The 27,760-nt window shown below is 38.5% G+C and overlaps 1 protein-coding gene across 5 annotated transcripts in view; it reads right to left on the bottom strand.

The window, feature by feature from the left end:
- The window catches only part of LOC136856816 (putative fatty acyl-CoA reductase CG5065), a 220,612-nt gene that overhangs the window by 104,258 nt on the left and 88,594 nt on the right, over positions 1-27,760 (bottom strand). For 3 of the 5 annotated variants that reach the window (XM_067134952.2, XM_068224972.1, XM_068224973.1), the window contains exons 2-3: positions 19,577-20,039; positions 12,564-12,812 (exon numbers count right to left, since the gene is read on the bottom strand). In XM_067134952.2, coding sequence (XP_066991053.2) covers positions 12,564-12,812; positions 19,577-19,792 — 465 coding nt within the window. In that variant the 5' untranslated portion in view covers positions 19,793-20,039. Of the gene's footprint in view, positions 1-12,563; positions 12,813-19,576; positions 21,384-27,760 lie in introns of those variants that run through there. The other 2 variants (XM_068224971.1, XM_068224974.1) reach the window with 1 other exon arrangement.

The following is a 27,760-nucleotide window of genomic DNA, read 5'->3' as shown; positions in this document are numbered from 1 at the left end:
AAAAAAGATGAAATTTCATAAAAATCCTAGTCCTAACTGTCAGAGTTCACAAAATGATTAAAGCAGACTTTTAACTTGCAATGGGAGCAGCAAATGAGGAATGAACTCTGAACACTCTATCCTATTCAAAATCAAATCACTTCAGTGTGATAAACCATTTATCATCATCATCATTGTCATCGTCGCCATTGTCATGGGTCATGGGGGTGAAGCTGATTCTTGCATGTGGTGCCCCTGCATAGGTACATGGATTAGAATTTCCAGTACTGAAATGATCATCAGCAATCCAGAAGCAAATCAGTGAGAAATCCGGATGATTAATAAAATTATCCCTTTTCAGCACCAAAACTGACAATCATTTTGATCACTATTGAAGGTCTTTCACCTAACAAGGAAGAGTTATTCAGATGAGCAATGACCAGGAATGTGACCTAATATGCATACAGGTACAGTAACTCACCGAGACCTGAATCTTTGCCAGCTTCAAAAATCAAGGGCATAAGTTCAGTGGTTGAACATCCTCACCGACAATATGGCAATGCTATCTTTGCCAAACCTATCAATCAAATCAAATCAGTCAATACTGATCTGCATTTAGTGCAGTCGCCCAGGTGGCAGATTCCCCATCTGTTGCTTTCCTAGCCTTTTCCTAAATGATTTCAAAGAAATTGGAAATTTATTGAACGTCTCCCTTGGTAAGTTATTCCAATCCCTAACTCCCCTTCCTATAAATGAATATTTGCCCCCGTTTGTCCTCTTGAATTCCAACTTTATCTTCATATTGTGATCTTACCTACTTTTATAAACGCCATTCAAACTTATTCGTCTACTAATGTCATTCCACGCCAACTCTCTGCTGACAGCTCGGAACATACCGGTACCACTTAGTCGAGCAGCTCTTCTTCTTTCTCTCAATTCTTCCCAACCCAAACATTGCAACATTTTTGTAACACTACTCTTTTGTCGGAAATCACCCAGAACAAATCAAGCTGCCAGGTAATCCTGGTGAGTGTCCCATACACTGGTACCATATTCTAGTTGGGGTCTTACCAGAGACTTATATGCCCTCTCCTTTACATCCTTACTACAACCCCTAAACACCTTCATAACCAGAGATCTGTACCCTTTATTTACAATCCCATTTATGTGATTACCCCAATGAAGATCTTTCAGACCAAGGGGAAGACCACCGGACAGATGGGATAAAGACATCCGGAAGATTACTGGGATCAATTGGCAGAACATCGCTCAAGACCGTCCCAGATGGAGAGACCTCATGAAAACCTACCTTGCTTCGGACTTAAAGAGGCCACATCGTAAAAACGATTGAATATGGCTGATAGTGATAGTGATAGATACTTGCAATGATCCCCAAAAGGAACTTTCACACCATCAACGCAGTAATTAAAACTGAGAGGACTTTTCCTATTTGTGAAACTCATAACCTGACTTTTAACCCCGTTTATCATCATACCATTGCCTGCTGTCCATCTCACAACATTTTCGAGGTCACGCTGCAGTTGCTCACAATCTTGTAACTTATTTATCACTCTATAGAGAATAACATCATCCGCAAAAAGCCTTACCTCCGATTCCACTCCTTTACTCATATCATTTATATATATAAGAAAACATAAAGGTCCGATAATACTGCCTTGAGGAATTCCCCTCTTAATTATTACAGGGTCAGATAAAGCTTCACCTACTCTAATTCTCTGAGATCTATTTTCTAGAAATATAGCAACCCATTCAGTCACTCTTTTGTCTAGTCCAATTGCACTCATTTTTGCCAGTAGTCTCCCATGATCCACCCTATCAAATGCTTTAGACAGGTCAGTCGCGATACAGTCCATTTGACCTCCAGAATCCAAGATATCTGCTATATCTTGCTGGAATCCTACAGGTTGAACTTCAGTGGAATAACCTTTCCTAAAACCGAATTGCCTTCTATCGAACCAGTTATTAATTTGGCAAACACGTCTGATATAATCAGAAAGAATGCTTTCCCAAAGCTTACATACAATGCATGTTAAACTTACTGGCCTGTAATTTTCAGCTTTATGTCTATCACCCTTTCCTTTATACACAGGGGCTACTATAGCAACTCTCCATTCATCTGGTATAGCTCCTCCGACCAAACAATAATCAAATAAGTACTTCAGATATGGTACTATATCCCAACCCATTGTCTTTAGTATATCCCCAGAAATCTGATCAATTCCAGCTGCTTTTCTAGTTTTCAACTTTTGTATCTTATTGTAAATGTCATTGTTATCATATGTAAATTTTATTACTTCTTTGTCCTTAGTCTCCTCCTCTATCTCGACATTTTCCTTATAACCAACAATCTTTACATACTGCTGACTGAATACTTCTGCCTTTTGAAGATCCTCACATACACACTCCCCTTGTTCATTAATTATTCCTGGAATGTCCTTCTTGGAACCTGTTTCTGCCTTAAAATACCTCTACATACCCTTCCATTTTTCACTAAAATTCGTATGACTAACATCCAGGTCCTCTTTACAGGAATTTCAGTTGTAGATGGCATTGAAACTCTCACAGTAGAGCTTAGTAATTGTTCAGTAACATCAGTTTATAGGCATCCAGGTACTGAATTTAGATTTGTAGAGCTCAGTTTTTGACTCAAATAAATAAATAAATAAATAAATAAATAAATAAATAAATAAATAAATAAATAAATAAATAAATAAATAAATAAATAAATTAATTAATTAATTAATTAATTAATTGTTGTCATTGTTGCTATCATCATCATCATCATCATCATCATCATAATGTTGTTGTTGTTGTTGTTGTTGTTGTTGTTGTTGTTGTTGTTGTTGTTGTTGTTGTTGTTGTTGTTGTTGTTGTTGTTGTTCAATCAATCAATCAATCAATACTGATCTGCATTTAGGGCAGCCGCCCAGGTGGCAGATTCCCTATCTGTTGCTTTCCTAGCCTTTTCCTAAATGATTTCAAAGAAATTGGAAATTTATTGAACATCTCCCTTGGTAAGTTATTCCAATCCCTAACTCCCCTTCCTATAAATGAATATTTGCCCCAGTTTGTCCTCTTGAATTCCAACTTTATCTTCATATTGTGATCTTTCCTACTTTTATAAACGCCATTCAAACTTATTCGTCTACTAATGTCATTCCACGCCATCTCTCCACTGACAGCTCGGTATATACCACTTACAAGTAACTATTCTCATTTTGGTTCCGTATTGAAGTTGACGTATGTCTCAAATATTATTACAATATTATAAGTCCACCTGTTCAATACAATGCAATATGATCCACTATTTCATATGGTCAAATTTTTTTATACATAATACATGTATTATGTATTATGTATTATGTATTATGTATTATGTATTATGTATTATGTATAAAAAATGTTGACCATATGAAATAGTGGATCATATTGCATTGTATTGAACAGGTGGACTTATAATATTGTAATAATATTTGAGACATATACCACTTAGTCGAGCAGCTCTTCTTCTTTCTCTCAATTCTTCCCAACCCAAACATTGCAACATTTTTTTAACGCTACTCTTTTGTTGGAAATCACCCAGAACAAATCGAACTGCTTTTCTTTGGATTTTTTCCAGTTCTTGAATCAGGTAATCCTGTGAGGGTCCCATACACTGGAACCATACTCTAGTTGGGGTCTTACCAGAGACTTATATGCACTCTCCTTTACATCCTTACTACAACCCCTAAACACCCTCATAACCATGTGCAGAGATCTATACCCTTTATTTACAATCCCATTTATGTGATTACCCCAATGAAGATCTTTCCTTATATTAACACCTAGATACTTACAATGATCCCCAAAAGGAACTTTCACACCATCAACGCAGTAATTAAAACTGAGAGGACTTTTCCTATTTGTGAAACTCATAACCTGACTTTTAACCCCGTTTATCAACATACCATTGCCTGCTGTCCATCTCACAACATTTTTGAGGTCACGTTTCAGTTGCTCACAATCTTGTAACTTATTTATCACTCTATAGAGAATAACATCATCCGCAAAAAGCCTTACCTCCGATTCCACTCCTTTACTCATATCATTTATATATATAAGAAAACATAAAGGTACGATAATACTGCCTGGAGGAATTCCCCTCTTAATTATTACAGGGTCAGATAAAGCTTCACCTACTCTAATTCTCTGAGATCTATTTTCTAGAAATATAGCAACCCATTCAGTCACTCTTTTGTCTAGTCCAATTGCACTCATTTTTGCCAGTAGTCTCCCATGATCCACCCTATCAAATGCTTTAGACAGGTCAATCGCGATACAGTCCATTTGACCTCCAGAATCCAAAATATCTGCTATATCTTGCTGGAATCCTACAAGTTGAACTTCAGTGGAATAACCTTTCCTAAAACCGAATTGCCTTCTATCGAACCAGTTATTAATTTCACAAACATGTCTAATATAATCAGAAAGAATGCTTTCCCAAAGCTTACATACAATGCATGTCAAACTTACTGGCCTGTAATTTTCAGCTTTATGTCTATCACCCTTTCCTTTATACACAGGGGCTACTATAGCAACTCTCCATTCATCTGGTATAGCTCCTCCGACCAAACAATAATCAAATAAGTACTTCAGATATGGTACTATATCCCAACCCATTGTCTTTAGTATATCCCCAGAAATCTGATCAATTCCAGCCGCTTTTCTAGTTTTCAACTTTTGTATCTTATTGTAAATGTCATTGTTATCATATGTAAATTTTAATACTTCATTGGCCTTAGTCTCCTCCTCTATCTCGACATTATCCTTGTAACCAACAATCTTTACATACTGCTGACTGAATACTTCTGCCTTTTGAAGATCCTCACATACACACTCCCCTTGTTCATTAATTATTCCTGGGATGTCCTTCTTGGAACCTGTTTCTGCCTTAAAATACCTCTACATACCCTTCCATTTTTCACTAAAATTTGTGTGGCCACCAATTATGCTTGCCATCATTTTATCCTTAGCTGCCTTCTTTGCTAGATTCAATTTCCTATTTAGTTCCTTCAATTTCTCCTTACTTCCACTGCCATTACTAACTCTATTTCTTTCCAGTCTGCACCTCCTTCTTAGTCTCTTTATTTCTCTATTATAATAAGGTGGGTCTTTACCATTCCTTACCACCCTTAAAGGTACAAACCTGTTTTCGCATTCCTCAACAATTTCTTTAAACCCATCCCAGAGTCTGTTTACATTTTTATATACCGTTTTCCACCGATCATAGTTACTTTTTAGAAACTGCCTCATGCCTGCTTTATCAGCTATATGGTACTGCCTAACAGTCCTACTTTTAAGACCTTCCTTTCTATCACGTTTATTTTTAACTACCACAAAAACAGCTTCATGATCACTAATACCATCTACTACTTCAGTTTCCCTATAGAGCTCATCTGGTTTTATCAGCACGACATCCAGGATAGTTTTCCCTCTGGTTGGTTCCATCACTCTCTGAATCAGCTGTCCTTCCCATATTAACTTATTTTCCATTTGTTGGGCATGCTTTCTGTCGTTCGCATTTCCTTCCCAATTGACATCTGGCAAATTCAGAACTCCCGCTACAATCACATTTCTTTCCATGTCGTTTCCCACATAGCTGACTATCCTGTCAAATAATTGCGAATCCGCATCAGTGCTACCCTTTCCCGATCTGTACACTCCAAATATATCAAGTTGCCTATTATCTTTAGAAATGAGCCTTACACCTAGAATTTTAGTTTGCAGACAAACTGGAAGAGGACGGTAGAGGAAATATGAAATTGCTATACAGAGTAGTGAAAAACAAGCGAAGGGATCAAGAGACCATAAAAGCAATAGAACGTGATGATGGAACTCTGGCACAAGAAGAGGGAGAAATTAAACAAGAACTCAAGATCTATTTCGAAAAGCTGCTGAATGGAGATACAGAAAACGTAACAATGGATAGAGGAGAGCCAAGTCGAGGAACCACAACTGAACCACCAATTACATGGCTTGAGGTTGAAAATGCGCTCAAGAGCATGAAGAAAGGAAAGGCAGTGGGCATAGACGAACTAAGTGCAGATATGCTGAAAGCAGCAGGAATTCCAGGAATCCAGTGGCTCTACAGACTGCTCAACAAGATATGGGAGGAAAATACTATTCCTGAGGACTGGAAGATGGGCATCATTGTACCTCTGTTCAAGAAAGGAAGCCGACGAAAATGTACTAATTACCGTGGTATCACACTACTGTCTCATGTCCTGAAAATATTGGAAAAAATAATAGAGACCAGAATCAGAGATATTGTTGAATCAATTTTGGAAGAAGAGCAGTATGGTTTCAGACCAGGAAGGTCAAGTACAGACCTTATATTTGCAATTAGGATGTTAATGGAAAAATACTGTGAGAAGAACAAGCCTTTATTTTTAATATTTTTGGACATTGAGAAAGCATACGATAGTGTACCAAGGGAAAGAATTTGGCAATGCATGAAAGAACTTCAAGTGCGAGACAGCCTCATAGACAAAGTGAAAATGTTGTATAGTGGGAACAGAAGCTGTATTCAAGTAGGATGTGGTTTGTCGGACTGGTTTGAAACAAAGAGAGGAGTGCAGCAGGGCAGCTCATTGTCACCACTTCTATTTATTATCGTAATGGATGTAGTAATGAAATCTATTAAAAGGAAAGAACATGGAGATATCCAAGCCTTCACATTTGCAGATAATGTTGCGATCTGGAGTGACTCAGAAGAGGAATTGGGAGAGAGAATACAAAGCTGGAATGAGGAGTTTAAGAAATATGGTTTAAACATCAGCAAGACCAAGACTGTGGTGATGAAAGTGTACGGGAAAGGAGCAGAACCAATAGTCATGTTAAATGAAGCTCAACTGGACAGCTTTCCAGTTTTCAAATACTTGGGTAGCGTTATATCAAATGACAACCTAGCAAAACATGAGGTGAACAATCGAATCAATAAGGCAACACAATTTTACCACCAGGTAAGACACCTGCTGTGGGATGAGCAAATACCCATGAAAACAAAAATGGCATTGTACAAGTCCTATTATACACCAATTCTTACATACAGTCTCGAAACCACAACACTGACCAATAGAGACAATTCCAAACTTCAGGCAGCTGAAATGAAATTCCTACGCACTATGATCCAGAAAACCAGGAAAGACAAGATTAGGAATGAGAAATTTAGAGAAGAAGTAGGAATAGATGATTCTCTCCTCAATAAGATTCAGATATCAAGACTGAAGTGGTTTGGTCACATGAAGAGGATGCCAGTAAACAGAACTGCAAGGAAGGAATTTGACAGAAAGGTAGAAGGAAGACGACCTGTGGGAAGGCCACGAAGGAAATGGATAGATTTAGTTAAGAGCAATGTACTGCTGAGAGGTCATGATTGGGACAAGTTGGTGGAGGAAGAATGGTACAAGGACAGGATGAGATGGAGGAGGCTCATATACCACACCCGGGAAACTGGAGATGGTTTAGGATGATTATGATGACCTAGAATTTCATGTGTTTCATCTTTAACTTTTTTGTAGCTTGTTGTTGTTGTTGTTGTTGTTGCTGTTGCTGTTGTTGTTGTTGTTGTTGTTGTTGCTGTTGTTGTTGTTCAGGATGATCATATGTCAGATGTATAATCACTATTAAGGAACACACATTGAATTGCCATGTCATATCCCACAAAAAGGTTGAGAAGAAAAAAATATTTAAATCCAAATTTCAGTGTTTAGTTTCTAATGTTAAGTATGAGTGCATTGTCTTGAAATGTTTAATTGGGCAGTGGCTTAGTTTGACATGTGATAATCTTCAACTAGTCTCTGCCTTCTACATTGATTTTTAATTCTAATAAGTAAAAGAGGATTCCATAAGGCTGAATGGTCAACTAGTCATGTTAGAACAGAGGGAAAGTTCCTTCTACCTACTGTAGGCTGGGTAAATTTTATTGAACTTCACACAACAATCCAGATTCTGTAAAATACATGATATGGTTAAAATTAACAATGTATTTTCACAAAATTTCTCTGAAGTCAGTAGAAATAATGACTATATCTTAATGAAATACCTCTGTAATTCTGCAATAATAACATCCCTCCAAGAATGTGGCCTAGACAACAAGACCTGGCAGATCATCCAAAGTACACTCACTGGTACATCTTCCAAAGTGAAATTCAGATCTCAGATTTCTGAAGCCTTTCAAATCCAGACAGGAGTTTGGAAAGGAGATGGACTATCACCACTACTTTTCAACTGTGATCTCAAGAGGGTCATCCGGGAATGAAGACATGTTCTCCATTCTAAAGAATTCCTAATGGAGTTCAAATAGGATGAACTCAAACTGGTATCAATATTGATTGCCTTGCTTTTTCAGATGACCTTGATCTCCTTACTTCCTCTCATGAACTAGCTACTCAACAAATCAATTACCTGCATGAATGTGCAGTTAAGATTGGCCTCAAAATCTCCTACACCAAAACCTACTTAATCTCTAACATCATAACAATGCTTCACCACTTCTGACTACCATGGTAGAATCTTGAAAGTGGAAAGATTCAAATACCTTGTTGAATGGGTTGAAACCAACAATTCTGAGAAGTTCATCACCTTAAGTGTATCTCTTGATATGCAAACATTAGGCATTATCGAACTGTAATTAGACCTAAAGCATAATATGCAGCAGAAAGTCATTTTGAACATATAGCCTGCTTAAAAAACTGGTAATTAAGGAAAGGAGGATTCTCTGTAAAATTCTTGGTCCCAACCTCAAAGATGGCGTTTACAGACTTTGGAGCAATTTAGAAATATACACCCACACCGAAAAGATAACAAGTGTGATCTGGAACAGAAAGATAACTTTTTACCCTCACCTCTTCAGATTGTCAGCTGAAAGAATCTATTAGTATTTGTTACCCTGCTACAGAAGTCTCAAATTGATTTCTACTAGGTTGGTGGAGATGATAAGGATCATCTAAAGTATGGAATTACAGAAACAGATATTTAATTCTGAGCACCATTCAAACACAAACTTAGACAGGTTCATCAAAAAGAAATCCCAACTCTACTGAAGCATGTCCATTCTGATGCATGGAAGAAAGCACACTCCAAAAGGATGAAAACGCGAGCCCGCAAGAATACAAACAGTTGAGATTTCGCGGTCTTTAGTGGCCCTAACAATGAATAATAATAATAATAAAAAATGTGTGTGGGTATTGCTAGCCTGCTGCAGCCCTTGTAAGGCAGACCCTCTGACAAGAATACAGTAGGTGGTATCTGCTGTGAATAGGAAATTGTGTGTTACTGTGGAGGAGGATTGTGTCGTGTCTATTATATGAATTACAGGGATGTTCGGGACACCACAAACACTCAGTCCCTGATCCAAAGGAATTAACTGTTTAAAATTTCTCGACCCAGTCGGGAATTAAACCTGGGACCTGGAGAACAGATGGTGACCACATCTGTAGAAAGTATAGGGAAATTTAGTATATCTGTAAGTCCATAATGCTGTCACAAACTATACTAACCTACCATCATACCATAATCATTGCAGTACTTAGTATATGAATTGGTATTTTTCCACAAGCATTGTCGTGCCTGAGGCATACTCAGCACCAAAGAATCCAGCTGGTTTGGGGGCAAATGATTCCATTCTTGGATGGCAGCTTCAGTCAGTTACTGAATGTTAGTAGGAGGTAGAACAGTGGGCAGTTTCTCTATTCAGTTCACACCATGCTTGTTTAACACAGATCACATCCATAGAATATGCTGGCCACACAATCTGCTGTTTTACCGTGTGTCTCAAGGAACTGATTGACCACTATGGCTCAGTGGGCACAAGCATTATCATCTGTTAGTGTAAAGCCCTGCTCCACAGTGGCTGCAAATTTTGCAACTACAGGTTGGAAGGTAATGTCTCTGTAGACCAGACCAGGCATGTTACTCTGGATAGGAATTAGAGGCATTCATCAACTAAACATGATCCCACCCCAAAACATGACAGAACTCCCTTGCTGGTGATGGGTCCTCAGCATAAAGGACTCATTCCATCTCTCACCAGATCACCTCCGGACTCTAATGCTTCTGTTGTATGGGCGTAAGCTTATGGTGACCTCATGAGAAGAGAGTGTATGCTTCCACTGTTCTTGTGAATTGGTGCCCACCCCATATGAGCTGTCCTATGGATCGATTTAAGAGGAGCTTTTGACACAATCCTTGTTGATATGTTTTCCATTGTACAGCCATTTTTGCACTCTCTGGATATCCAAATTCGCAATAAGCTGAGAGCAAATGAAGGCAACTGCCATGTAGGCAACTTAGTATTGTAATATATGAATTTTTTCTCTTTTATTCTTTTTTTTTGATGAGCATTGTATAATAATCTAAACAGAAATTACTAGTAATGTGAAGTTCCAGAATTTCCAGTCGGCATTAAATATATTCAACTACAAAGTTATATAAAACATTTTAAGATTATAAAATGGTCGTCTATCAGTACATCTATGAAATAGGAACAGATCGGTGAGACGACACATTTAGAACCAAGATAAAGCATGGTAGAAGTGTTCATTCCTGCTACTGACCTCATTGGAATTGTGATATTTCTGCAGAAAAAATGGTGACAAGTGGTGATTTTACCTCAGATTCTCTTAGATGTTAACATGTGGTCATTTAGATGAAAATCCAGCAGCTAGCTACTATGGTAATCATGCCTTTATCTCCTAAAATATTGAAGTCTTACTTTTATTTCTTGCAGAAATATCACAATTCACTTGTAGTCGGTGGCAGAAATGGGTACTCTTGCCATGCTGACATCAATCATACATATGCTGTCTCTACAGCACTGACCTTACAAGTGATGATGTTGAACTGACAAACTATTGGACAAATATCAAACCTGACTTGGGTTTAGCATCACTAGGTGTCTCATACATTGGCTTACAGTGCATACTGCAAACATGTTTGGGGGAAAGCAGCAGGTTTTGTTCTGGGTGATTTCCGACAACGAGTAGTGTTACAAAATGTTGCAAACTTTGGGCTGGGAAGACTTGGAAGTGCTCGATTAAGTGGTACGTGATTACTTCAGAAGACGGGAGGCTGCATCAGCCATTGCTCCACCAAGGACACAGTAGATTTGTCGTCAACAACAAGATTTCGGGGAAGTTCTTTTAATAATAGTATGACAGTAATCAGCTTCAGGGATCCTACATAAACTGAATTCAAGAGACACTTTTAAAAATTAAAATAAACAACATTTGCCTTGGAAAGAGCTAATGAAGAGAACATCCTTGTAAAAAAATAGAACAGTGACAAAGAAAAATTAATTTTCAAAAACTTTTCATTAGTGGACAACTAGAAAATCATACATCATAGTGGAAAAAGTGCTGGGAACAAAAACATTTTTTAACTTCTGTTCAAATGAATAGAAATACTTTTAATGTAGGTTAAAATAAGTAAATCCATTTTCCTTCGCATTTCACTGCCCTGTTCAACCATCCACATTGATTTTAATTATTTTAATTTTTTAAATTTACATAGATTTTAAGCAAATCAAGGTACTCATTAAGATGTTTTTAAGAAGATGATATACTTTGTAATTTCTCCTAAGTGTTGTAATAGAGATGAGGATGTTCCAAATGGAATGAAACATGTACTGTAAATGATTAATTGATTTGCTTAAAGTAAATATAAGTATCAAAAAGGTGGAAATTTACTGTTATTGATTCAATGTAAGTGGTACGTTCTGAGCTGCTAGTGGAGAGATGGTGTGGAATGACATTAGTAGATGAATAACCTCAAGTGGAGTTTTTAAAATTAGGAACCCCATTGTCGGCAGCCCTGAAGATGGTTTTCCGTAGTTTCCCATTTTCACACTAGGCAAATGCTGGAGTTGTACCTTAATTAAGGTCACGGCCGCTTCCTTCCCATTCCTAAGCCTTTCCTATCCCATCGTCGCCATAAGACCTATCTGTATCGGTGCGACATAAAGCAAAATAGCAAAATAAAAGTAGGAAAGTTCATAATATGAAGATAAAGTTGGAATTCAAGAAGACAAATTGGGCAAATATTCATTTATAGGACAAGGAATAAGGGATTGAAATAATTTATTAAGGGAAATGTTCAATAAATTTCCAATTCTTTGAAATCATTTTTAAGGAAAGGCTAGGTAAGTAACTGATAAGGAATCTGCCACCTGGGCAACAGCCTGAAATGCAGATGACTGATTGGTTATTGTTACTTTTAAGAGGCCAAACAGAGATATCATTATCCACAACAAAGAGTATTTTCTTATGCTTTGTGGTTATCACCTACTATATTAACAAGTTGCTAATCAAGCAAATTGGCTTCACGGTTGGATTACACGGATGTGAACTTGCATTCAATAGATAATGGGTTCAAAACCCACTGTCGATAGCCTTGAAGATAGTTCTCCATGATTTTCTATTTTCACACCAGGCAAATGCTGAGGATGTACTTTAAATTAAGACCATCGAAAAATTTCTATGATGTTAAAATAGACTCAAATAACTGGTTTAAATTCAGACACTGACCTTAAGTTTAAGCATATGATGACAAAGTTTGACGAGCTGCTTGGTGCCAATCAAGTTGATGGTGACAGCTAACTTAAGAGTTTCATTGAATTTGATCATGGCTGCAGCGTGGAACACTACCGACACAGTCTCAATGAGAAGTTTCTGGTCGGACTTGCTGATACCCAACTCAGGCTCTGCCACATCACCTATTATTGGGACAATCTTGTTAAGATCCTCAGGCCGCGCCTTGCGAAGTCGATGAAGAATCTGAAATATGTAACATGCCAACAATACATGCTTCAGTTTCAGTTCCTTTGCAATAACAGTGAGGAAGCTGAAATAACTTTAAGATTTTTGTGTTGGAAGAGTGATGTAGATTAGGGTACCTGATATTATCCTGTACATTTGGACAATGTCTAGGTACTGGGTACCCATTCATTCAAAACCCGATTCTTGTATTATATGGGTACTCATTTGTTAAAATTTTGCAATCTATAATCTTGCGATAATGAAGAGTATGAATGAAGACCTGATAGTTTGAAATTTTCACACTAACTCAAAAAACAACATAGTAATATTTGTTAAAAAATACAGTAAAGTTCATCTAATTTAACAAGGCTGTGATACATAAATAACATTTGAGTGCTGATGTAATATAGTTTTTCTTTTTCTCATATATCCACCAGTTATAGGGAATAAATATATTCTCCCCCATGAGTTGGAATAATTGATTTAAGTCATAGACTATTTTTTAGTCTTTAGGATAAGGTCTTTTATTTAAAAAATATTACTTAGGCCTACTCTTTAACCTGATGGCCACACATTAATATATTTCATAAACAAAACTAAGGCATAACAGACTAGTAGTTAAATATTCTAACCAGTGGACAAATCTATCAAAAAGTTGAGTTGACTATTTTTGAACATACTGTAAACAAACCAAGTACTTTTACAAAAATATATATTTTTAGATTAAGGAAATGAGATTCTCAATTTAGTCTTTCATAAAAGCTCAGTTTCTATATGAAAATATAACTTAATTAATGTTCTCTGGGCACAAAGAGCTATGTTTACAAGAGAAATGTGGTGGAGCAGGGAAGCACTCTTGCAGGGGGAATGCGAACCAAATGCATTGCTGGGAATACACACAAGCAACTTAGGGTTCGACTGATACTATGTGTAACAGGTAATCCGGTACTCGAGTTTCTGGTATTTGTATCCAATGAAACAGATACCTGGGTACCATAGGATATCTACTTTTACGTGAAATCTGAACCACTGGGTTATGACCATTTGTTTAAAAAATTCTAAATGCATTGTCCAGAATTCAAACTACAGCCTCTTGGTGAAAGTCCAGTGATGGTGTCAGCTTTCATACTGCTCCACTGAGATTTTATTTACCTTAATGATATTTCAAGTTTTTTAAATATTCGTCTACTGTACTTTGTCTGATTACATACATCAGGTTTCTCATTCTATATATGGTCCAATGTTGATTAACTCACATACTCAAACAGGGACATAACCAGGGGGGGTTATGGGGGGTTATAACAATACCCCCACCCCACATGGAATTTTTACAAAAATAAACAAACAAATAATAAACAACAGACTAAACAAACATTCAGAGACATAACTGTAAAATCAACAGATATGTTGATCTATTTTTTTGAGAAGCCTCAAAAATTGAATTTTAGATTGTAAACTGAACATACAATTTGCTGTAAGACTGCTGACCTTGATCATTTTCTTTGTGTTCTGTATTTTAATGTAAGATTGTGTAGGGTACCAGTATACTGCAATCTGAATATCAACTTGTATCAGTGTCAGTGGCGACGCGTTCTATATGTTCAGTGGTTCAGTGAACCCCCTAGAAATACGGTAGATAACTTTCAGTAAAATGATTAATCAAGAGCTTATTCCTTTAATTACCTCATTATATTCGCGCACCTAGCACTGATTTCGACACCAACACTGGTTGCTCTCTGGAACCAGCGAAGAGGTTAAATTTCAGGACTGCTGGCATGGGGCTGTGGGATGTAAGGTGGGTGCGCATGGTGAGGGGCTGTGAGGAGCAAGGAAAACGTAGCCCAGGAATCACTGGCGAGTGGAACAGTGATAGACACGAGCAGCTCCGAAATCAGCCGAAGCACTGTCACAACGCGCGGTTAAAATTCGCAGTAAGTGGTAGGTTTTGAATGGATTTTAATTTCATGATTTTACGATTCTGAGGTAATTAACCGCAATGAGCCAGAATATTTTGGTAATTACGGTTTGCATAGCAGCAACAGGCATGCATAGCCTAAGTTTGTATAATTCATTACACTTTTCATTAGTAATATGCATTTTCTGAAAGGTAAACAGCAAAGTAGGTCAAAACACAAGAAACAATAGTCTGCCTAACACACTCTTGAAGCAGTTATTCCTATGCAAGCAACTCTTCAAAATCAGAGGAATTTGGATCAGCTTAAAGTAATTGCACCTCATATTCTCTGTCTTTCAATCTTCATTGTTTGGTAACTTCTTCGAGCTGAAGCTGTGTGCCTTCAAAGCCAATCAAGCAATTTTACATCTGTGTAACTATCAAGTAACAATAGATCTGAACATGTTATTTTCCACAGCAGTGAACCCCCAGACATTTCATCCACACGCCGCCACCAATCGGTGTTCTTATAATGACAAGTCATGCATGCGCGAACCACTCACGGACCTTCATTATGTTTTATCAGTAATAATATTACACCTTAGAACTATGACCAGAAAGGTTCTGTGATCGAAGGTTTAGTATTGCAAGAACTACATATATCAAGATATTTTCATTCTAAGTGATGGTTCATGTTTGTGGGTTACTGTAGTCACGTCCTAGTGAACCACGGGCAACGGCTGAGTGGCCTAGTAAGTGGTTCCGAGAGTTGGGATACCAGTTGCTACGGAATGGGAGTGGGCATCTCGGACATATTCTGAGTCATGGCCCAACTTATGCGCAGGCGGCTAGGACTATACAATTCACCGGTGGTCCGTAACCCGTTAAAGGAGAGATCGTACTTCATGAATTTACCGAGCTCAGAACATTTTATGCAAGCCTCGGACAGAGGCTTGCAGACTGAACACTGAAAGGCATAACAGTCTATAATGATAATGTATGTATGTATGTATGTATGTATGTATGTATGTATGTATGTATGTATGTATGTATGTATGTATGTATTATCCGCACACTTTATCTTGGTGCATTTTGTGTACGGGGGTGAGGAGCAAGGAGGGAGCTGTCCCGGTATCGATAGTGCTGCCTGGTGCTGCCAACCGAATGAAAATGAAATCTGAATTGAATCGAGAATATGATCGATCGATATGAAATTTCTAAACCGTTATCATCTTAAGCCAACAACTATGTCACATACACATTATATAACATTATAAAACATTTCTCGATGCGAATCTTGTTCCTAGCATGAATTCTTGTTGTGTAAACAACAACAGTACTAGTATGTAAAGTGTACGCCAGATGTCGCACAACGATGCTTAAGCGATTCATAGTTTGTGTTTCAAAGGTTGCCAGTACGAATCTCGAAGATCGCCGAGTTGACCGATTCAGCACTAGGGTGTAAATGCACCAAGATAAAGTGTGCGGATAATATGTATGTATGTATGTATGTATGTATGTATGTATGTATGTATGTATGTATGATACATATGCTGTGGGTCAGTATTTCTCCTCTCAACATTGCCACATAGAGGTATTTCGAGGTGCAACGATGTTATGTTTTATGTTAATTTGTAATAGACTAAAATGTTTATAAGCTATAAATTTCATTTTTGTTCCGTATTGAAGTGCAGTTATAAGAAATGAATTGACAAGAGGCACCTTTTCAATACAATATATCAGTCTTGGGACTAGTTTCAGCCACTTAGTGGCCATCTTCAGCCAAAATAAGATTAAATAGATTATGTGATAACTAAAACATATATATACAAGACAAAGAAAATGTTGCAGGAATAATTACCTATAACATTAAAATACATATAAAACAAAAATTATGGTTGTGATCTTCTTGTCATAATATGATGTCTTTAAGTAGGGTTAGGACCTCAGGCAATAAAGTAAATCTGGAAATGATAGCCAGAATTACGAATGAATAAACAAAAAGAAAAGAAATTAAAAAGGAGATAAACATTATTTATGAGACTCACCTCTATAGTGAAATGTACAGTATATCTAATGTCTGATGTGGAACACATACGTCTTTATCCCCTTTCCCTCCTCTCCCTATTCCCTTTGTTTCCATTGCCTGCTTCCTACAACAGGTCAGAGCTTCTTTCCATGACCTGCCTGCTTCATCCAGCATGTCAGTGTGTGGAGGTCTCACTGTCAAAGTTTGAAGCCATAAGTTGGTCATCAACCAAAAGAAAATGTAAGAAAGCCCATAATTTTAAGACTCTTCAGGCTTAAATGAAATAGTGTCACTCTTAAAAACAGAAAGATGATGATGATGCTTGTTGTTTAAAGGGGCCTAACATCAACGGTCATCGGCCCCTAAAAGACAGAAAGAGGGTAGGTCGAAGTATATAGGAAGGTTGAAGTTGATGACGTTTGATGATATGCCAGATATAAAACTTTAAGTATGATCACTAGGGGGAGGATTTCTATGACCTAAAAATGTTTGAAATATGTATGCATTTATGACCTAAAAACATAAAAATGTGACCTATAAAATTTTAAATATTACTTAATGAATAGCATCTACGTTACATAGAAACACTTTCATTATGATTGCTACAGACTACAATCAAATTAGAATTTAAAAAGTTTTAATTCTCTGAAATCTTTAACCCAAAATCAACTAAAATGATGAATATATCATGAACTCGTTAAGGTTACATTACATACTCCTAGGCAAGAACGGACTCTGTGGAAGACATAAACACTACAGTTACTTTCACTGTTCAATATTCAATGTTTTAATTTATACACTAAACATATGTTGTTTGAATGAAACTTTCATACCTGATCTAGTCTCCATTTTCAGAATTGTTGCAATTTATGATCACATGCATCTTAAGATTGTCGAATGAGAATCCCCTCCTGTTGTTGCTGAGTATTGTCTTGTAGTAAGAAAAACTTCTTTTGACATCACATGATGTAAGGGGAGAGTACTTGAATAGAGTTAAATCACTTGGAGAAAATTCCTGGAAATTTGCAAATGAAGGGTTTCCACAAAGAATGTCACTTATTCCATGCCGGTACACAAGTCCGCTATTTTTTTCCAGTACATTTTCTAATTTTCTACACACCCTAGATGCTATTGTTCCTTTTGCATGCTTTAATTCCTGTTCAATGCACTTTATACAATATCCAGTGCATTGCTTAGTTCTGCACCTGAAACTTCCAGTTGTGTGATTGCTCCAGATAAAGAATTAAAATTGGACTTTATGTAAGCCAGGTCCACTTTTAATGTAGTGCTTGAAAATAAATCTTGAGTGGTTTTTATGGAGGACGGTTCTGCAGGATCAAAAGACTTCACGATCTCCACGACATCTTTGTTGCAATAGTACACTGCGGCATCAAGCCAAGTTCCCCATTGCATTATAACTGGCTTGGGAGGTAGGGGTATTGAAGGTGCTTCTCCTTGAAATTTCTGAACATGAAGTAGAGCTTTGACAAACACTTTCTTACAGTTTGATATTAATTTATCAACTTCAGGGTAGCTACTTCTAACTTCTTCAGCTGCCCTATGCAAGGCATGTGCAAGACATGTCACATGTATAATTTTCGGGTATAGCATTTTAAGCCCCTTGGCTGCCTTCACCATACACGGAGCAGTGTCAGTTACAAATAGAAAAATGTGCTCTCTCTTTGCCCCGTTTGGCCACAACAGATTTATTGAATTGTCGAAGAGAACTGCAATGGTGGAATGGTTTGTCTTCTCTACCACTTCACATGTCAGGAGGAACGTATCTCCAGGCCGGTCTTCCTTCAGCGTGCCAACGATCACATTTGCTACATATCTTCCATCCACATCTGTGGTCTCGTCCATTGAAACCCATATCTCACTGTCTCCCACGTCACGCCTTATTATATCCAACATCTCTTCATAACAAGGGGTCAGATAGTCCTTCCTGAGAGGAGATTCATTGGGAACAGGACACTTTGTATATTTTTCAAGAAACTGTCTGAAGCTTCGGCTGTTAAGTTTCTTTAAAGAAATATTAGATGAAACCATCATCTTGCAGAGATCTTGTGAAATTTGTGAACACTGTGAAAATGATGTCGGGGTTTTGAATAGCAGATGTTACCTATTTTCGAGTGCAGAATATCTAGTTACACAATTCTTATGTTTTACAGTATTACAATGTTGTTGCACAGAGAAGCGTTTCTCGGCAGTAACTTTTACCTAACACAATTTACAGAATAATATCACTCCATCCATACTGAATATGTTTTCACAGAACTTGCAAACAAAACTTTGCAACTTCCCACAAATTGAGACTTTCGTTTTAGGCATATTGAAAGGAACTGAATGACTGAAGCTCCCTAATGACCAAGGTCATTCAGTGTGTTGAAAGTGGAAGAGGGAAGGGCGAAGGAGAGAGGTAAGAACAATGACAAATAACTGCAGAATTACCTCTGCTTCCATGTAAACAATAGCCCGGTTTCCATGAATTGACCCAGCTAGCAAACAATAGCTCCTACCTGTTAGAAACATTCCATACACTACTTTAGAATGGTTCTTCAGAAGTATATTCCAGTCTATCCTGAAGAATAATTTCTGGAGCTTATTCTAATTTTTATAAAATGAAATTCAAATGAAAATTACCAAAATATGCCATTATAATGATATTTTATTCAAAATATGCCATAAAACTTAAGAAAGCCTAAATATGCATTTATATGGCCAATAAAACCTGTTTCATTTTGATTATCATGCTTGGAAACATGTTGAAAATACAAGACTATAAGATATAATGTTAAGGGAAAAATATGACTTGTCATGGAAATCCGCCCCCTAATGATCACTTTGTAATTTACTCACCGGAGACTTGATGAGTTCAGCGAGACGGGTTGCCACATTCTGTCCTCTCTTTGGCCTCATCAGCAAGTAGATGTTCTTGATGCCAGGACATGACCAGAGCAACTTCTCCACTAGAACTTTGCCCAAGAAACCAGTGCCGCCCGTGATAAAGATAGAACTGTCCTTGTAGAACTCGGCCACTGGCATGTAGTCGGAATGTTCAGGATGTATTGTCATATTGGGAAGAGATGTTGGAATTAAAAATAGAAAACTATATGTTAATGGCTCTGATTAGCACTATTATTGTAAAAGTGGTTCTTTAGAACTTAATACTGCTTAGCACACAAAAGCCTTGAACCACTCTCCAGACTTGATAATTAATATATTTTCTTCAGTACTCCTAGCAGATCATCACGATGTTATTAGTCAAAAGGAACTCTGAATTCATCATGCAGATGTGTCAATTCATCAATGTCCCTTATATCTGCAACAAAGACAAAAATATTATAAGCAGAGGAAAAAAGTTACCTACCAATACTCCTACCCACAAATCACCTAATATTTGAAATGGGCAAAATACTTCACTGTTCGTGAGACCTTGAAGTTGCGGAAATAATAAGAAAATTAAAAAATACCAACAGTAGTGATGTGTATGGTGTTAGTGATAACCTACTTAAGAGTCTGGCTGTGCATTTAGTTCCATACCTGTATATTACAAAGTTTATCAACAAATCGTTAAGTGAAGGTATTGTTCCACGTGAATTAAAAATTGCCAAGGTCATCCTGTGTATAAATGGTCTGATAAATATGATCTAATAACTACAGACCTATATCGGTCCTTCCCATTGTATCTAAAATACTAGAGATAATGGTCGAAGATAGGCTATTAAAATACCTACAATGTAATGACTATATTTATCCATATCAGTATGGATTTTTGCCTAACTCTAGTACCTACAATGCTGTGAAAGACATTATTATTAAGCTACAGGAATCCTTAGACTCATGTATGGTAGCATCAGGCCTCTTTATAGATCTTCAGAAAGCAATTGACACGGTTGACCATTACATTTAGCTACTGAAGTTGGAAGCAGCAGGGGTTAGAGGTTTAGCACTTAACTGGTTTACAGATTATCTCAGAGACAGGGTACAGTTTGTTAGTTGTATGGGAGCAGAAAGCACATTGCAGACTATAAGAACTGGTGTGCCTCAAGGTTCTGTTCTGGGACCAATATTATTTCTCGTATTTGTCAACGATATTGGGAACTTGCTGCTTTTTGGCAAATTGTCATTATTTGTTGATGACACAAATATATTTTACACAGGGAATTGTGTATATAATCTTGGAGAAAAGATGCAACATGACATATCTTTAATTCAGACCTGGTTTACTATCAACCGACTAAGAATTAATAATACTAAAACTAACTTTATCACATTTTACAAACCATTATGTACATTTCCTCTGGACATCAACTTAAGTTTCTATGACCAAGTGATACCTCGAGTTCACTCAACCAGATTTCTAGAACTTAGCACAGATGAGTCGCTAATTTGGGAGAATCACATCACAATGCTGTGTGATAAAATAACTCCTGCTATTGGTGTACTCAGCCAATTAAAATACAAAGTTTCTCGTGGACTGTTGAAGGGTATTTATCATGCACTAATTGAAAGCCACCTGAATTACATGATTCATACCTGGGCATGTTGCAGTAGAGAACAATTTGAAAAGGTCAGTCTCTTACATAAAAGACCACTGAAAATACTAAACTTACCCACCTTAACAGAAACCATACAATTCTACCAGTATTGTAATGTGCTGTCACTTGATGGTCTCCGTAAGAAAGCTTCAGCTATTATGTTGTATAAATTGAAAAATGGACAAGCTCATTCCAACACACTTTGCAACTTGAATTCTGATAGACACTGACTGACAGAGCAAATGCAACACCAAGAAGGAGTGGTTCGAAAGGGATGAAAGTTGGGGAAAAAACAGAGACGGCACGGACGAATAATTGATGTTTATTTCAAACCGATATGCAGGTTACACAATGCGCACGGCATCGACTCAGTAGGATGTAGGACCACCGCGAGCGGCGATGCACGCAGAAACACGTCGAGGTACAGAGTCAATAAGAGTGCGGATGGTGTCCTGAGGGATGGTTCTCCATTCTCTGTCAACCATTTGCCACAGTTGGTCGTCCGTACGAGGCTGGGGCAGAGTTTGCAAACGGCGTCCAATGAGATCCCACACGTGTTCGATTGGTGAGAGATCCGGAGAGTACGCTGGCCACGGAAGCATCTGTACACCTCGTAGAGCCTGTTGGGAGATGCGAGCAGTGTGTGGGCGGGCATTATCCTGCTGAAACAGAGCATTGGGCAGCCCCTGAAGGTACGGGTACGGGAGTGCCACCGGCCGCAGCACATGCTGCACGTAGCGGTGGGCATTTAACGTGCCTTGAATACGCACTAGAGGTGACGTGGAATCATACGCAATAGCGCCCCAAACCATGATGCCGCGTTGTCTAGCGGTAGGGCGCTCCACAGTTACTGCCGGATTTGACCTTTCTCCACGCCGACGCCACACTCGTCTGCGGTGACTATCACTGACAGAACAGAAGCGTGACTCATCGGAGAACACGACGTTCCGCCATTCCCTCATCCAAGTCGCTCTAGCCCGGCACCATGCCAGGCGTGCACGTCTATGCTGTGGAGTCAATGGTAGTCTTCTGAGCGGACGCCGGGAGTGCAGGCCTCCTTCAACCAATCGACGGGAAATTGTTCTGGTCGATATTGGAACAGCCAGGGTGTCTTGCACATGCTGAAGAATGGCGGTTGACGTGGCGTGCGGGGCTGCCACCGCTTGGCGGCGGATGCGCCGATCCTCGCGTGCTGACGTCGCTCGGGCTGCGCCTGGACCCCTCGCACGTGCCACATGTCCCTGCGCCAACCATCTTCGCCACAGGCGCTGCACCGTGGACACATCCCTATGGGTATCGGCTGCGATTTGACGAAGCGACCAACCTGCCCTTCTCAGCCCGATCACCATACCCCTCGTAAAGTCGTCTGTCTGCTGGAAATGCCTCCGTTGACGGCGACCTGGCATTCTTAGCTATACACGTGTCCTGTGGCACACGACAACACGTTCTACAATGACTGTCGGCTGAGAAATCACGGTACGAAGTGGGCCACTCGCCAACGCCGTGTCCCATTTATCGTTCGCTACGTGCGCAGCACAGCGGCACATTTCACATCATGAGCATACCTCAGTGACGTCAGTCTACCCTGCAATTGGCATAAAGTTCTGACCACTCCTTCTTGGTGTTGCATTTGCTCTGTCAGTCAGTGTACATTCATACAGTACAAGAGGATCTACTAAAATTCACTGTAAATCATCAAAGTCTGCTAAGTATGGCACTAATTCTTTATGGCATTACTCTGTAAGGTTTTTCAATAGCCTTCCTGAGTGTATTCAAGAAGCCACTAAATTACCCATCTTTAAAACCAAGCTTGTTAATTTTCTAAAAGTAAAAATGTCAAGCCTATAGAGTACTGATTTAGTATACATATCACTGCTGTTCATATTTGGTTTATATCACTATGATACCCTAATATTATAATTCTTTGTAGTGTATTATATTTTTGTCCTAGAAGCTGATGTTCTCAAATCTAATGTCTGTTGCCAACTGTAATTAATTGTACTGCACCATTGTACTGCCTTGGATCAGGTGCCTGTTTTGAAATAAATAAATAAATAAATAAATAAATAAATAAATAAATAAATAAAAAAGGAAAATAATATAAGATTCTCTAGTTGATGTCACTGTCTTTATCCTCTTTAGCCTCACTGGTGTTAGAGGAGGCAGAGATTTGAGCCACTTGTTAAGGTGTAGTTCTATTGTGGTAGTAATGGTGGTTTTAAGGGAACAGCCAACAAGATTACCAGCCTCTCTTAATGTTAACACAAGGAGACAGAGGAATGTGGTGGTGATTGTCTTAAAGGAAAGTACAACTTTAATAGCGAAAAGAAGAAAAGGTTGGACCATTAAGAGTGAAAGTATAGTAGAACCTCTGTTAACCAAAACAAAAGGGGAAAGGTGGTTTTAGATAATGAAAATTTGGATAACAATTATCATTGTTGTAGTTAAGTAATATTTTTTGACATTTTAGATTAAAGTAAATGAAGGCAAAACATATGTCAACAAAACATTTTAATATACCCAAACTACTGTAGGCCTACATTTTCAGAACAAACCATGTTCCATAGTGCATATACTTATGCTGTATATATTGCACTGCTGGTCCTGCGGTGTAGGTGTAGCATGCCTGCCTCTTACCTGGAGGCCCCGGGTTCGATTCCCAACCAGGTCAGGGAATTTTTACCTGGATCTGAGGGCTGGTTTGAGGTCTATTCAACCTACGTGATTACAGTTGAGGAGCTATCTGATGGAACGGTTGCGGCCCCGGTCTAAAAAGCCAAGTATAATGGCCAAGAGGATTTGTCGTGCTGACCACATGTGACCTCATAATCTGCAGGCCTTCGGGCTAAGCAGCGGTCGTTTGGTAGGTCAAGGCCCTTCGGGGCTGTTGCACCATGGGGTTTGGGGGTACATATTGCACTACTTATTTGGAAGAAAAAGTCTTCTTTCTTCTGTTTTTTCTTTTCACGTTTTCTTGCCGCTATGTCACACCATCGTTTCATTAGCAGAATGTCGGGGGGGTTTGATTCGTCACATCACAAACTGAGTTGGTAATAGAGAAGGGAAGGAGGCACTCGAGGTCAGAGTCCACACATTCCACTACACATTCCCTTTGTCATAACTTAACATAGCAAACAATAGACCTAATGAAAGAGCCAAAAAGAAACTGTACTCGTCCCCTTTGCCATAACTTAACATAGCAAACAATGGAACTAATGCAAGAGGTAAAACAAATTGAGAGAGAAGGGAAGGAGGCACTCAAGGTCAGAGTCCACGCATTCCACTACTCATCCCCTTTGTCATAACATAACATAATATAACAATGTTCCTTCAATTCATTTTTATCAAAAATATATATTTTCTGTCGTTTCAATTAAAGGGTATTTCAATTAAAAGAAGGGCTCTCTAGGCCCAGCTAATTGAATATTATTGGGGTCAGAGAGAAACAGAGGTCGAATAGAGGTGGCGTCCCCTTCCATATCAACTGTTGTCCTCAGAGGGTTAGGTCATGATTCTCAGTGCTGTCAGAGACGTAAGATTTGCAGGAGGGCTGGTATGTGGTTAAAAGGGTACATGCAGCTCACCTCCACTGAGGGTGTGCCTGAAAAGACCTGTACCATCTCGAGGAATACAAGGACACAAGTTTGCTTCATTTACAATACCAGAAAAGTTTGAATTGGGAAGATGAAAGCGAGGATTCTGACACAAGTGGAAGCAGACTCAACTAGAGATGCCATGGTTGCTACAACACACTTTCAGGTTGAGAGCTCCTTAGTGGTCGCTCCTTTCAGTAGCAATTCAATCAGGCCAGATCTCCTGGTTTGGCACCTTGGAAAAATCATAACACCAGTGGTCATAAAAAGTGCAAATGAAAGTAACTAGCAAATATAAAGAGTACACTCAGTCAGGCTCATCTACACTCCTCATGCTGGTAAAGATACCGCCCCTGCAGCTTCAGTGTCATAGATTCTAATATTCTATACAAATGGTTCAGGCTTCAAATCTGTGAGGGCCGGGCTGAGTGGCTCAGACGGTTGAGGTGCTGACCTTCTGACCCCAACTTACTGTAGCAGGTTCGATCCTGGCTCAGTACGGTGGTATTTGAAGGTGCTCAAATACGTCAGCCTCATGTCGGTAGATTTACTGGCACGTAAAAGAACTCCGGCGAGACAAAATTCCGGCACCTTGGCGTCTCCGAAAACCGTAAAAGAGTAGTTAGTGGGACGTAAAACAAATAACATTAACATTAAATTACAAATCTGTGAGGGACCGTGAGACTATCGTAGAGCACCAATATTTCTGCGTCGGAAGTTCTCCCGCATGAGCATCTTCCGGAACAGGGACAATATTTCACTTGGAAGACAGCTGTTATACTCACATGTGAATGAGTACCTGTGATGGTAATAATGATGGTGACAGGCAGAGGATTCTGCAGATATATTCTATTCCCTACATAGAGGGAATAAGAGAATGAGGTCTGCAATCTTAAAAAGTAGGAGTATCAGGAATGATATGTTCTTCAAAATTCAGACTAGAATGTCTAGAACAGAATGGGTAATCAATAAATTGAATTGTGTACAAACAATCTGATCAGACCTATTTCCATTGCTCTGTATAAAAAACAAAGTCAGTCAGCTCTTAGAAAGTTGTTGGGTTACAAAGGACTATGTCAGGATCTCTGCTCCATTGGAAAAAAAGAAAAAAAAAATCTAGGCCTGGAAAATCTTATATTGTTATGGTCAGAAATGAATAAGAGTTGACCAAGAGAAGTCAGTTAGGAAGATGGGCCTGGCAAATTAAGTTGGGCCTGAAATCCGGTAATTATTACATACCTCTCATAAACTGTGAGCTCTTGGAGGTACAGGCTTTCTCTAAGGGTATTTCAGTCTACCGAACAATGGTGTATATATTATGGTTGAATTGTGTACACATAATCTTATCAATCTATCAATCAGTCATCCATGATCTGCATTTAGAGTTGTCACCCAGGTGGCAGATTCCCTATCAATTGTTTGCCTAGCTTTTTCTTAAACGTTTTCAGACAACTTTGAAATTTATCGAAAATTTCCCGTGATAATTTATTCCAATCCCTTACTCCTCATCCTATAAATAAGTATTTGCCACAATTTGTCCTCTTGAATTCCAACTTTATCTTCATATTATGATCTTTCCTACTTTTAGAAGCTCTGCTCAAGCTTATTCATCTGCTAATGTCATTCAATACCATCTCTCCTCTGACAGCTCGAAACATACCACAGAGTCAAGCATGTCATCTCTTTACTCCCTAATCTTCTAATTCTTCTGTTACCTTTACACGTCCGACTCGTTGGCTGAATGGTCGGCATACTGGCCTTCGGTTCAAAGGATCCCAGGTTCAATTCCCAGCAAGGGATTTTAACCTTCATTGGTTAATTCCAGTGGCTCGGGAGCTGGGTGTTTGTGCTGTCCCCAATATCTCTGCAACTCACACACCACACATAACTCTATCCTCCACCACAATAACACGCAGTCACTTAAACATAGCAGATGCCGCCCACCCTCATCGGAGGATCTGCCTTACAAGAGCTGCACTCGGCTAGAAGTAGCTACATGAAATGAATTATTAATTACCTTTACACTGTTTAATAACCATTTACAAATAATTTATAAGGATACAAGACAATCATAGTCAGTTAACTCAAGTTGCTAAAGGATCTCTGCTCTCTTGGTAAATAAAGATGTTCCATCAACATCGTTCACTGAACAATCTTTTGAAAAACCGTATACCATATACCAACATGTCTGTTTATAATAATGCAACTGTGAAGGAAAGAGTGGCAAGCAGGTCTCTTGAGAAATACAAGATGTATTAAATAAGTGCTATAGTAATTAATGTGTAGTGTATTTATAGTAAGCGTATGAGTTTGATGTATTTACATTATCTGAGTCAAAACAATTTTGTTTACTCTTCGACCATATCATTAGCCAGATATTGCCTTCTTCTTGGTGATTTGCATTCAAAACATTATGAAAAATTTGCCAGAAGCCTGAAGTTTCGAGTTCTATCGTTAGTTAATTCTGCCAGCTTCTGTTAGATGGTCAAGACGTTTGCCTTCTGACCGGAAGTGATAAACAAAATAAGCTTGAAAATCTTATTCAGCCTCTATTTAGAAATGAGCATTTTGTACACATTAATTCACACCAGAATTTTTGAAAGACAAGAAGTAAATTCCGCAGGTCATTTAGTGGCTGATGACCTAAATGTTTGGATCCTTAAAACAATGATCATCATCATCATCATCATCTTTACTCACTTCACCTTACCCTTTTGAGATGCCCCATTCAGAAAGGGAACAGTACTTCAAGTACTTTTGCTTTGGCTTCCGTTCCCCCATGGTTAATGAGTTAGACAAACAACGCACTCTCGTTCACACTGTGAGGGTTACACTTAGGCGTTATATCTTTCCAGGAATGAGGAGCGTAATAACCGAGTTGGCATTGTTACTCAATTCTCGCGAAGGCG

Source organism: Anabrus simplex, chromosome 1 (genome assembly GCF_040414725.1).
Source record: "Anabrus simplex isolate iqAnaSimp1 chromosome 1, ASM4041472v1, whole genome shotgun sequence".
In the NCBI taxonomy this organism is placed as follows: domain Eukaryota; kingdom Metazoa; phylum Arthropoda; class Insecta; order Orthoptera; family Tettigoniidae; genus Anabrus; species Anabrus simplex.
Note: the sequence above shows the minus strand (reverse complement) of the source record. Positions and strands in the feature narration are given on the sequence as shown.